Source organism: Pleurodeles waltl, chromosome 7, assembly GCF_031143425.1.
Source record: "Pleurodeles waltl isolate 20211129_DDA chromosome 7, aPleWal1.hap1.20221129, whole genome shotgun sequence".
NCBI lineage: Eukaryota > Metazoa > Chordata > Amphibia > Caudata > Salamandridae > Pleurodeles > Pleurodeles waltl.
In genome coordinates, this window is record NC_090446.1 from 1140791544 (window position 1) to 1140804552 (window position 13009).

At 44.8% G+C, this 13009-nt stretch overlaps 1 protein-coding gene across 1 annotated transcript in view; it reads right to left on the reverse strand.

Moving 5' to 3' along the window:
- The window catches only part of SRP68 (signal recognition particle 68), a 309007-nt gene extending 298020 nt beyond the window's left edge, over window positions 1-10987 (reverse strand). The window contains exon 1 of the mRNA XM_069200204.1: window positions 10826-10987. Within this exon, the coding sequence (XP_069056305.1) occupies window positions 10826-10955 (130 nt within the window). The 5' untranslated portion in view covers window positions 10956-10987. The remainder of the gene's footprint in view (window positions 1-10825) is intronic.
- Window positions 10988-13009: the final 2022 nt, after the last annotated feature.

Sequence of the window (13009 nt, forward strand, 5' to 3'; positions counted from 1 at the left end):
ACACAAGTCTGAGTCCGGCCGGATGAGAGGCCAGACGCGATGCGAGTTTTCTTATATATTCTGTTTTAAAAAACAAAATAAGAAAAAAAAAAGGGGTTGTTGCCGGTAACGAGGACTTCGGTTTTCTTCGGTATTTACCTTGAGGCTACTCTCCTTCATCCAGGCGGCAACTGCCCTAGTTCCGCAGTGGAAGTTGGCTTTGGCTGTGTGCGGATCGTTGGTGAGGGAGATGATTGGCAGAGTGTCGTCGGCATATGAGACGATGTTGAGTGCATGTAGTCTGGCGATGGTGGCTAGGGGCAGCCATGTAGAGGTTGAAGAGAGTGGGGCTCCCAGAGGAGCCTTGCGGGATGCCGCAGATGATCATGGTGGCTTCTAAGTAGAAGGGGGAGAGGGGAGTCTGACTTTTTGGGTCCTGTCAGACAGGAAGGAGGTGATCCATTCTAGTGCCTGGTCTCAGATGCCAGTGTCGTGGAGAGGAGTCCGTAGAGTGCGGTGGGAGATATGGTATCGAAGGCGGCGGAAAGGTCGAGGAGGATGAGAGCCTCAGTCTCACCCCTGTCTAGGAGAATGCGAATGTCATCTGTGGCGTTGAGGAGGGCGGTCTTGGTGCTGTGGTTGCTCCGGAAGCCTGACTGTGAGGGGTCCAGGATGTTGAGTTCGATGAATTTGATGAGTTGTGCGTTGACAGCCTCTACGATGACTTTAGCTGGGGAGGGGAGTAGAGAGATGGGCCAGAAGTTCTTGAGGTCGTCTGGGTCTGCAGTGGGTTTCTTCAGTAAGGGTTTGATTTCGGCGTGTTTCCACATTTCTGGGAAGGTGGCAGTTTCAAAGGAGCGGTTGATGATGTGCCGGAGTTTGGGTGCGATGGTGCTGCTTGCTTTGTTGAAGATGTGGTGGGGGCAGGGATCGGAGGGAGAGCCGGAGTGGATGGAGTTCAGGATGTTGAGGGTTTCTTTGTCGGAGATGTTGGCCCAGCAGAGTAGGTGGTGGGGGTTTGGAGGAGCTTCACTGGTGGATATGACGGTGGTGGGCGTGGGATGGTCCTGAGTCGGGAAACTGTCATACATGTCTACTATCTTGCGGTGGAAGTAGGTGGAGAAGTTGTTGCAGAGTTCTTGTGGGGAGGGGGAGATGTTCGTGGAGCTCGCTCTGGAGTTGGTCAGTTCGCTGATGACTGCAAAGAGTTCTTTGCTGTTGTGTGTGTTGTTCATGCGGTGTATGTTTATGGCTTTTTAGAAGGCTTCGTGGTTGGTGGAGGTCTTGTTGGTACGCCCTTTTCTTTTGAGCCATCTACAGTTTTGTTTGGACTCCTTGAGGGCGGGGTGAACCAATTGGCTTTCATTGATGTGCGCCTGTTGGAGGATTTATTGGTGGGTGCTAAGGTGTTGGCACAGTCTACGATCCAGTTGATGAGGTCCCGGGCAGCTGTGTTAGTGTTGAGGTCGACACGTGGTGGTGAGGCCAGGGGGGCGAGTTGTTGAGGCTGGTGAGTAGTACAAAATGGACGTGGGAGTTTCCATAGTTGTTAAGAGCCATTGGCAATGCCAAAAGATCTGGCTTCAAAGCAATGCTGTAGGATAATGTGAAGCATTACAAGTAAATAGCATTGGAATGGATATGTATTTGTGTGGAAGCAAAGAACTGTAGGATAATATTAGTGTAGGTTAAAAGGTCAGGTTGCAGTTACACAGCTAGATCAGGCCCAAAAATCCAAATTGGTTAGAGTGGCATCCTCCCAACTGTGCTGCCGGCAGACAAAAAGACAAAAACAAAATAAATTATCTAGTTATCTAGGACATTGTAATAGCAATACAATGTCATGGGTGCCTCTAAATGTTCACGCTTGGGCAGCTCGAAAAACAAAGTTATCACAGCTGTGCAGCGGGCAAGCACGTCTTTGTGGAAGCACACAACTTCTGCCCAACCAAAACATGTACTCCTGACTCCCAATATGTGGCAGAGCCAAATACCCTCTCCTGGTGATTCTCACATAATTGTCTAGCAACAGTTGCACTGTCAAGCCAGACAATAAAAATTAGTTTAGTCCAGCCATTCCACCGGTATCTTCTATTAACAACACAGAAAAGCTTGCAGTTGAGATAAATTTGGCAATTCTTCTTGGACATTTATGTTCACTTAGAGACACACTTTATACATTGCCTAATTTCCAATGCAATTCAATGAATTATTAGGTTACCTTCTCAATAACAGTTCCCACTTGATAGTAATTGGGGATATCAGCTACTGGGAGGTAAATGCTCAAGCAAGACTCAAAGATAATGAGTTTTCTGAATTAATCACTAAATATCTCACAAACCTTCCTCCAACCTATCTCAAGAGGCATATTCTAAATCAGGTTTGGACCAATATCATAACATCAAATACTATACTGCTCCTTCCGTGTCCATGGTCAGAATATCACATTATTAAATTTAGCAGTGTCATACTAAAAAGCAAGACTCCTGCCCAAAAAAAAAAAAAATCATGGAGTCATGCCATTAAAGAGGACAAAGCAAATTTGTTGGCCACGTCTATTTCCCTGGAGGAATCTGGTCACCCTAGTCAAAACACAGTAGAAGACCTCTTTAACTGAATTAAAAAGCAGCAGATATACAAGTCCCTATAACTTCAATATGGACTACCACACCATCCAATCCAGCTCCTAGTCAACAAGGAATCAGTTAAGACTAAGCACAGTCATCTAGACAGACTATATTAGGAAACCTATGAGGATGAAGATAAAGAAGAATTCAGGAAAGTTTCAACATCTTACAAGAAAGCCTACTATGACACAAAATAAATGGCTCCCAATGCATTTTTATGGAAACAATCTCCCTAATCAGATCAGAAATTGATAAAGGAAACTTTCCCTCCTACTGATGTAGATATGGAGGTTTACTCCATAATACTGTGGCAAAACCTGGCCAAAAAATACCTGTTAGTGTGCTTTTACAGACAAGCTGCAAGTGTTGGGATGGGGAGAAACAAAGAGCACAGAGCAGCCCTTGGAGAGGTGCACCATCACACAAGGGATAAAGCAACAAAACACAGGCATTCTCATGGAGTGTTGAATGAAAGAAAAAAAAAGTTGTCTCCTAAACCGAGAAGTGGAAGGATACTACTCAGCCAATCAAATTGGTGGTTATGCTATTGGGGAGGGACAAACCAGAGGCAAGGAAAGCAAGCCACCAAGTAAAAAGCAAGCAAATAGAGAGACAATAATGTCAACAAATAGTAAGCATACGTTTTTGGTATGGTCCACATGAGCTTTTGCCAATAGACAACTAAAGGCTATCTGCAGGCAAGACCTAAAAAGCACTCTCCCTCATGTGGACATGTGTATTACCGTGAATCAAAGCTAACACATGGTCAAGAAGTGGAGATGAAGAAAAGACTGACCAAGAGCAAAACACGTTGTGATGTAAATACTAAGTCACGTAATGCAACAATGCAGGTACTGTACAGCACAATCCCAGCTGGGAAGCAAAGAGGACCAAACAAGGGTGAGAGCCAAATAAGCAATAAATTTATATACACAAGGTAAGTAACAGGTGAAATCTTGTGCGCTGGAGGTAGTGTTTCTTAAACAGATATGTCTTCAGCTTCTTCCTGAAACTTGGGTCTCCACTCTTGGTATATCCTGGCTCCTGATGTGATGCAGTCTGTCCACATTGACCAGTTTCTTAGTTTGGAATGTTGGGAGATTATTCTTCCTGGACTCGTAGGTAAAGTAGCTAGACTTGAAAGTGACACCCACTTGAGGGAGGTGGTGTGGTGCGATATGATCTGCTTGAGGTGGTTACGTTCTTGGTAAGTTATGTCAGGTGGCACAACAAGTGGTGCAGTTAATTTTGATGCTAAATGAGCATGGAGAACAAACCAGTGTAGTTCCTTCACTGTCAGGGTGATAGTGGTGAATTTCTTCAGACACTTGATGAAATATGCTACTGTGTATATGTTGGCTTTCAAGGGTGCTAAAAGTGATGTATGGTATTGCCTCAAACAACAAGGGCAGAACCATGTTTTGCATTATTGTTCAGAAGGCATCTTATCTGAGAAAAGGGTTCCATTCCTTAGGCAGGGGATTTTAAACCATGTTGTCTTAGTCTTACTAATGATGTGTTCTTTGAATCAGAGTTCAATGTCAAAGCGGAAGTCAAAGGATTTTGCATGGTCTGTCAGCTGAAGAATGAAATCTACTGGGTTCATGTCAAAGAGCGAACCGGACTCTGTAACTATTTGGTGATGCTGGTGCACTGGAGGAAATCATTTTTTGTCAGGATGAACTGCAGATTTGATACCCAGGGATAAATTAGTTGGATGAAGGATTTGAGTCTGCATGTTCAGGCCTCGAACAATCATAAAAATGTTACTAGACCTGCAGGTCGGGTAGCTTGAATAATCCACTCGACCTAACTGTAATGTACTTGACTGGGAAACGGGTCTCAAATTGTGTGATCCTAGACAAATATTGTATTTTACAGTTGCCTTTTTCTTCACTCTCACATGAGTGCACCTTCAAATGTGTGAGTTCAGCATTTCTGCGTCAAAAAATACTCTTTTGTTAGATAAAATACACTAAACATTTGATCCATGCATAATAAATCTAGCACACATACAGGGTACACATGATTCATGCATGAGTTGCCTCTTAGTTTACTAATACCTTTCCCATAAGGGCAGGTGTGTTTCTCAGTTTATGTTTAAACACTCACTTTTAATAAATAGCATGCGCACTGTCATTTACAGGCATTTCCAAGAAATGTCCAAAAACCTTCCCACTAATTTGCAGCTTTACTGATAAAACTATTTACTGTATTAACAATAGTCTGAAAATTGGGTTTAAGAAAACATTTATCATTTGCACATCACCAAGTAGTGTTCTGACTTTTTTTTCATCCTATTGAAATATTTGTTTCATCATACAGAACTACAAAAATGGTCTTTCACTCCTACTGAAATATATTTTTAAATGTTTGTAAAGTTTACTTAGTTATATAAATGTGTGTTAGAAAAAACCTGATACCAAAAGCCTTTCACTTCACATAGGTCAGACAGCTCACTCTACAAAACCCTGGAACTCTGCAGTCACAGGGAAAAGTATTTGCATTGGAAGAAGACAAACTGACTTTTGACCTTTTCTCTGAGCATAGAGCAAATGTGACAAGAATAAGATATTAATTGCTAATTCAGTACCTGACTGAACAGAATACCTGTTCTTTGTCCACTCCCCAGAAGGGTTCAGTGGAATCGAAAAATAGCTTGACCTCATAAAATAAAACTCACCATAGGGAGTGGCCAAGTAGATATTTTGAGTCCTGATTGTTGTTGGTCGGGGTGATTTTAAGGTACAGTTAAGTTTCGCTGGTATATTTGAGAATCTTGATAATGTTGGTATAGACTGAAAGGGGTCCATGTAGAGTTTGAAGGGGACAGGAAAGACGCTTGAAAACTAAGGAACTTTGCAGGAGACAAGGAGAGTCTGGTATGCTTAAGTTTTCAATCTCTATGCATTTTTGGTGGTGTAACCTGTGTGGGAAGCTACCATTCCAGGGAATGAGCAGCAATTTCATGAACAATGAATGCCAGCACCAAACTCCCCTGCCCTTTTCAAATGCTGCTAATGTATTACATTTCTCGTTCTTCATTCAATGCATATTCTAACCTACTGAAAGCTGCCTGAACTAAGTAGAGTATGGGTGCAATGTTGTAAGTTTGCATAATACAGGTGAACATCTTACAGTACACTGACACATTATGGAACCTTCAAATGCACAAACTAACTACTAAGTAATGATTATCACAGCGAAACTATTGTAACAGCAGAGGACACAACATTCAACAAAACCAAACATTCCTCCACCTTCATGTACACAACACGTGAAAAGCTTCACTAGCAAATCAAAAGGAATAACCTTGTCAGCTCACTTATCACATCACAAGCACAACACCACAGCAGAACAGCACACATCACAATAGCACAGTGCAACAGCCACACTCCATGCATGATTTCTGCATGACGCCTTGCTGATACCAAAACTCATTGCCATATAGCACATCAGTTTCTTATTATACATCAACAAATCTTTAAAAAGTTTCAATTCACAAGGGATCTTCAGAGGCAAACCCCTTTGAGCCAGTCTGCACCTGGAACATGCCCAGAGCCAAGAACCCTGGTTTTCCCCCTGCTCGCTGCTACGCTCCTCCATGCCCTCAACCTCGGCCCTTGTTTGCTGCACTGCTGTCACACAGCACCACACAACTCAGAAGGAGCATTCACTTCTGCCTCCTGCAAGTTCTCATGCACTCTCCCACTCTGGCACCAACAAGCAGCAACCCAATCGTTCACACAAAACCAGCCACTCACTCATGCTCACACAGACCAAACACCACCCACACAACAGGCCACACTTGTGCATGCTCAACAACCGCTCGCTCACCTAACATGCCACTGAGATATGGGACATACTGCAGGACTATGCTCAAGACCCGCTCTTGCTCGCAGAAACAATGCTAAACCCAACCAATGCACCAGAGGTCGCTACAGCCACCCTGACAAGACTGTCAAACAAGACCATAAGCACAAACCCAGAGGTGGAAGTACCATAATGTCTAAAGATACCATCAGCTGCAACACCCACCTGGACACCTCCATCATATACATGGAACACCACACATTCAAGATAAGCATCACAGCTAACTTCTCCATGGGTGGGGCCCACATATAAAGACCACCAGGATCCCTCACCAATTCTGCCAATGACATCACAGACTTTGTTGCATCCCTTATCATCAACGCCAGTACAATTCACCTTCCTCAGACTCCTCAATTTTCACCTAGAATATCGCACAAACCCAAACTCTATGGCCTTTCTAGAAAGCATTGCAACCCTTGGCCTCAATTGGCACATTTCCAAAGCCACCCACACCGCCGGAAATCTACTGGACTCTATTTTCTCCTAAATCAACAACATCACAGTCGACAAGCCTGCAACTATAACTTGGCAGAACATGTCCTCTTCAATTTTAGTATACTCATTCGGCACCATCACAGATCTACCATCACCGGAACCACCCCCTGCAGCTGAAAATGCATCACAGAAGAGGAGAGGGCATCCGCCTTCTGGGAGCACTGGCCAAAGCACACCAGCAACTTGCCAAAAGCGATCCAGAACTTCAACAACTGGGTCATTATGTGTCGACATCCTGGCTTCCCCTAATGCACAACCCAACTGCAAGAGCCTGACCACAGGCATGTTAGTACACAAATGGACTCAGGCTGACGAAACACCAAAGCAAGCAACTGAAGCACAAGTAGAGAACAAGTTAAGAAACCACATATGAAAACATCTTTTAATCAGCCCTACGATGCTACCAACAGCAGATAAGGAACACCCAGGACACAGCACTTGCAAATTGCATCGACACTGGCACTAACAGCAGCTAGGAAATCTTTGTCATCAAAGATTCCCACCGCGGCTCCAGCAACATCACCTGGTCACAAAACCTTTGCAACAAGCTCTTGGAATTCTTCTATAACAAAATCAACTCCATATACACCATCTTCAACCTCAAGCAGATCCCATCATCATCACAACTCAACTTCCCATCACAGCTGTAGAACAAACCCTGACTCTGTGGCCCGTCATCACTGCCATCGAAACTGCTGCTACAATAAAGACGATCTAATTGGGGGCCCCATCTGACCCTTGCGCCCATCATGCCTTCACCAAAGGGCTACTACCGATTAGCGCATCACTAACACCTGTGCTCAAAGCCTCTGTCAACTCAGCCTCATTCCTGGACACCTGGGAACATGCTACCGTCATGCCCCTGCTCAATAAACAATCTGATGATCCAGCCACAGTTTACAATTACAGATCCATCTCCCTCCTACCTTAGCCAACATAGGTCCTAGATAAATGAATAAACCAACACCTTACCGACCACCATCTCCTCGACCCCACACAGTACAGATTCAGGCCCAATCTTAGTACAGAAACAACACTCATTGCCGCCACAAACAACATCCACTTGATCCTTAACAGAAGAGATATGGCAGCCCTCATTTTCCTTTTTCCTTAACCTCTCTGCAGCATTTGACATGGTCTCTGACCCTATACTCAGGCGTATAAAAGAGATTGGCATCCAAGGGCTCGCTCTCCACTGGATCTGCTCTTTCTTAACATACAGAACACAAGCTGTCAGCCTGGTACCTTATTCCTCTGAAGCCTGAAAACTCATCTGTGGAGTGTCTCAAGGTTAATCGCTCAGCCCTACCCTCTTCAAAGCATACATGAGCCCTCTGGCCATCATCATCTTTGCACGACATCAACATCCTCTCCTATGCCAAAAGACACTCAACCAATACTCTCTCTTTCAGATAAGACACCCAAACACAAGAAACAAGTTCACCGCCTGGATGACCAAACTCGTTAACTGGATGAAAGAGAACTGTCTCAAGTTCAACACTGACAAAACAGGAGCAGTCATCTTTGGCAAGAACACCTCTCCATGGGACTCCAACTGGTGGCCAGCGGATCTCTGACCCACACCTAGTACTCATGCCAGGAACTTTGGAATAATCACTGACAGCAAACTGGACATGACCCTACAAGTCAACATCGTCACTGCATCCTGCTTCCATCTGAATGATGCTGGGGAAAGTCTTCAAATGGCTCCCAAGCAACACTAAAAAAAACTGTCACTCATGTTCCAGTTACCAGCAAGTTGGACTACGGGAACACACTCTATACCAGTATAACCAAACACACTAGAAGACTACAAACCATCCAGAACTCAGCAGCCCGACTCATCCTCAACCTCCAATACAGAACTCACATCACACTATACCTCAGGGAGCACCACTACCTCCTGATACGCAAACATGCTCATTTCAAACTCCTCACACACATTAAAAGGCACTACACAACTTAGGCCACACCTTCCTGAACAGTTGTATCTCCTTACACCATCCACCCAGGCACATCCCCTATGCAAGACTCCTACTTGCACACACCCCATATACATACACAGAATGAGATCAGGCAGGCGTTCTCTTACATCACTTCTAAAGCATGGAATAGCCTCCCAATCCACATCAGAGCCTCCTCCCCAATTTTTGAACTCTGCAACAAGCTGAAGACGTAGATTTTCTATTAACCAACCCACTATGGGCAGGGCTAAGCACACACCTGCTCAGTGCCAGGATACCCTAACAGGTGATAGTGCGCTTTACAAATACAAATAACATAACACTGGAAGGTACTAGTTCTAAGGGTTGTAAAATTTCTCAAAACAAAAAGGTTAAGGCTGGAGCCTGCCTAAATATGCAAACGACAAAGATGTGAGGGTCCTCTGCCCAAGGAACACAGCAGTCAATTGTGTTTGCAGTCTCAGAAACACAAAAGCAATACAAAAATGATTTGGCATCTAATTTGAAAAAAGAAGCACTGGAGCAGATGGCAGTTATTATTTGCAGCCGACCTATGGCTGCCCACAATGTTACATGCAGCCCTTCTCAAACAATTTAATGTCGTGCGTCAAGACCCACACAAAAGAAAGCTGGAGGTTACAAAGAAAATCATTTGCCAAAAAGAAAAAAAGAGTACCCCACCAACAGTTTGTTTTACTCTGTAGCCAAGCAAATGAAATACTTAATGCTAAGATCCCATCAGCAAAGCACGGTTTAAATACATTAGCAGATTACATATGTGATGGTTACGTGCTTCGGATGGAGAGTAGATGTGGGGCGTTATGTAAAGTCTCATTCTGGTGTGTTAACACTGTCTGTGCAGCGTGTTCATTTCATGCAATGTTTAGTTACTCATAACGACAAATGCGAAGGGGGGGGGGCTCATTAGGTAGAATGGCAGACTACAGTAGGGGGTCCAGGCATCAAAGCAGTAAATACTATTTATTGCCCTAGATTGCACTCAATGGGGACTAACGGTGAGACAGATTTAACCAAGCAAGGCACTAGATTCTTTGATTCAGTGGGTACGTTGATCAATCACTGTCCATTCTGAGTAGATGCGATACCAAGCTACAGCGCCTCCTTTGCGATCACAACTCCCTAAAGGTTCATTCACCAATGACAGCCTACACCTAAAGGTTTATAACACAGTAGCCCTGCTTAAAATACTCCCTTCGACTGTGGCAGCTTCCTACGTGTGGATCCCTTCACTAGTGACAATCACTCCAGCATGATTATTCACCTGTGGCAGCCCTAGAGCATTTGGTACCTTTGGCAGTGATAGTACCTCATCAGTACATCGCTTTAACAGTGCCACCCACTTTTCAAAGGTCCACCGGCTAGGGGCACTGACAGCCGAGTCTCCCACTCCACCGGGAATCCCTCGGCGACGCCCAGTAACAGCTCCTTAACACAATGCATACTTTCATCAGTGACCAGCTTCTCCCTAATGCGTTCTATCACATCTAACACCTCACAGATAGTCTTGTGGCACCTCTTTCCCATGGTTACCGTGTGTCTCCAAAACAGAATGACAACAGCTTGCTAGATCGCACCGGCATGCGCGTCGTCTTGCCCTGTCCCGAACATGATGAATTCTGTAGGGTTCCCAGGTGACAAACAACACTACGCCACCACCTCTTCTGAGTTTTCTGTGGTAGCCTCCTCGCCCCCATACCATTCATTCGTGCCCCCCAGGGCGGCAGGCTATCCTTTTACTTAATGGTCTGCGCAAGCAGATTTCTCTCTCCTGTTCTTTCCAATACCAGCACATCCATACAGCACGCCTCTGTAGTGTTTTCGTCTGAGAATTCAACTTAGCATTAAAGAGACTTCTTTTCAGGATACTCTCCAGCCCCAGTCCGTCCCCGGGAGCTCCTCTCCCGGGCCCTTGAGGCCCCGCCGGCCGCTCGTTCTCCTTGTTCTCCTCCATGAGCCCAAGCCGCTGCTCAGTCTGCTTCCGCTCTGCGCGCTGCATCACGGGACTGACAATAGAGACACGTGGACAGAGAAGCACCGGAAGAACAATCTCCATGGAGTAGTGACGGGTTATTAACTGTGGACATGGCGGCCACCATGGAGGAGGCATAGATGAGGTTTTGGGTTAGGGGGTTAACGATACACCACAACATAGCTTTAGCGGGGTGACTTAACCTTCATACCCAAAGTGTGATTTTTGTATTATTTTTTCTTCTTTGTTTATGCTTATAGATGAAAGAGAAGGAAATCAGTTCTCTTCTGTTTGTAGGCATGTGAACATTTAACGCCACCTAAGTGGGACATTTGAAAAAAAAGTGAATGTATTTTTACGTCAAGATCGGAGGCTCCTATTATGCCTATTTCATGCATTTTCAATAGCACCCACAGTAGCAAGAACAATTACGAATCCGAGCATGCCAAAACACATGCAAAATTACAAATCAGTAATATCGTTAACGTATAGACTGGAGCACACAAGCCGCCTTTTTTGCTACTCAGTCCAAGGGCTCAACTAGACCTACATTATGATAGGAGAGCGGCTGGATTAATACTTTGAAAATTTGGGTTGCATCCATCTTCCTAGCAGAGTCACAATTGGGTGCTCCTTACTATGGGGTGTCTTTTTTCTGGCCTATATGTGGGTTTTATTACATTTCATAGTGGGATTTGGCATTCCGGATTGTACTTTATTGGGCAAGCAGTTGGAAACGCTGCAGTATAAAATATACTGGAAGAGTTACCCAGGCCTAGCTCTACTAAAGCTTAATACAAACTGTTTTTATAAGCTACTTTATGCGAGTCCTCTCTTTTCATCTCATTCACGTGCTATAAAATATCACATCTTGGGCCTTTACCAGTTGTCTTAATTATGCTTGTAAATCTAACCTTCTTGTGCAGTGCTCTGACGCCAAGCCTGACCTGCATTATACAAAATTCTGTAAATATAATACGTAAACAAATTAGGAAATATTTGGGTGTCCTGCCCCAAATCAGTTGCTGAAGAAATAGTGGCAAATAGTGCTTGTTAAGGGTATTTCTTTAGTTATTCTGTTCTCACAGCATAATTCCTTCTCCATAGGGTCAGCGGTGTGCCTACCACCAAGACCTCAGCTGTGGGCCCATTATGTAGGCATAGCAGTGTCCATTTCTGCTCAGCAAAGTTCCTATCACCATAGGCCCAGCAGTATTCACCATAATACATTAAGCAATTGTGTTCTGTTCTACTTTGTAAATAGGCTGGCAGAATGCTCAGCATGTGACAAAGAATTCTGCCAATTGTTTGGGTCTTTTGCTGTGTAATGGGAACTTTGGTGGCTGGAGGTTCTGGGGCAGTTGATGTGAGCTCTTGGATGAGTTGCCTGCTCCGGTTGGTGGTTCCTTATTAAAGACTTGCACTAATGACCTGTGCGTGACAGTCTTTGTTACACTGGCGACGAGTGCCTGGGAGGAGACAGGCGTCACCACCAACCTCTCCTTGAACCCACGGAACAAGAGGAATAAGTGGAGTTACCTTTTCTTCGCGGGACTTCTGCTGTGTGCTGGTTGAATCCGTTGACAAACATTGTATTACACAGACCATCCCGTTGGACCTGCCGTCTGGGGTGTGTGCGGCGCTGCTTGCGGATCCTGCTGGTGAGGTACCTGTTTCGTTTCTTCGCGTGCTCTGTGCAGCGCTGCCTTCGGATTTCCTTGGTGCAGCACTGCCTTCTCATTTTTCAGTGGGGCATTTTCCTTGGATACTGGCGGCGTTGGGTGTTCGGCGCGGCGCTTGAAAGGCGCATGCATCCAGTCCCCAGTTTCGGTTGCATCAGCAATCCGGATAGGCGCATGTGCGCCTGAAGCTCTTAACTTTCAAACGGCATCTGGACCGTGTCGCAGGAGACGCGTGTCTTTTCCGGGTTCTTTGCCAGCGTCATTTTCAAACAAGTAGACCGTACCTGTTGCCGCCATCTTGGATGTATTTTGGATTTATTTCCTGGAAGTTTACTCGAAAGTTATTCGTGACTTTTGTATTTTTGCCATTTTTTTCTTGTCTCTTTTGGTTATCTTCAC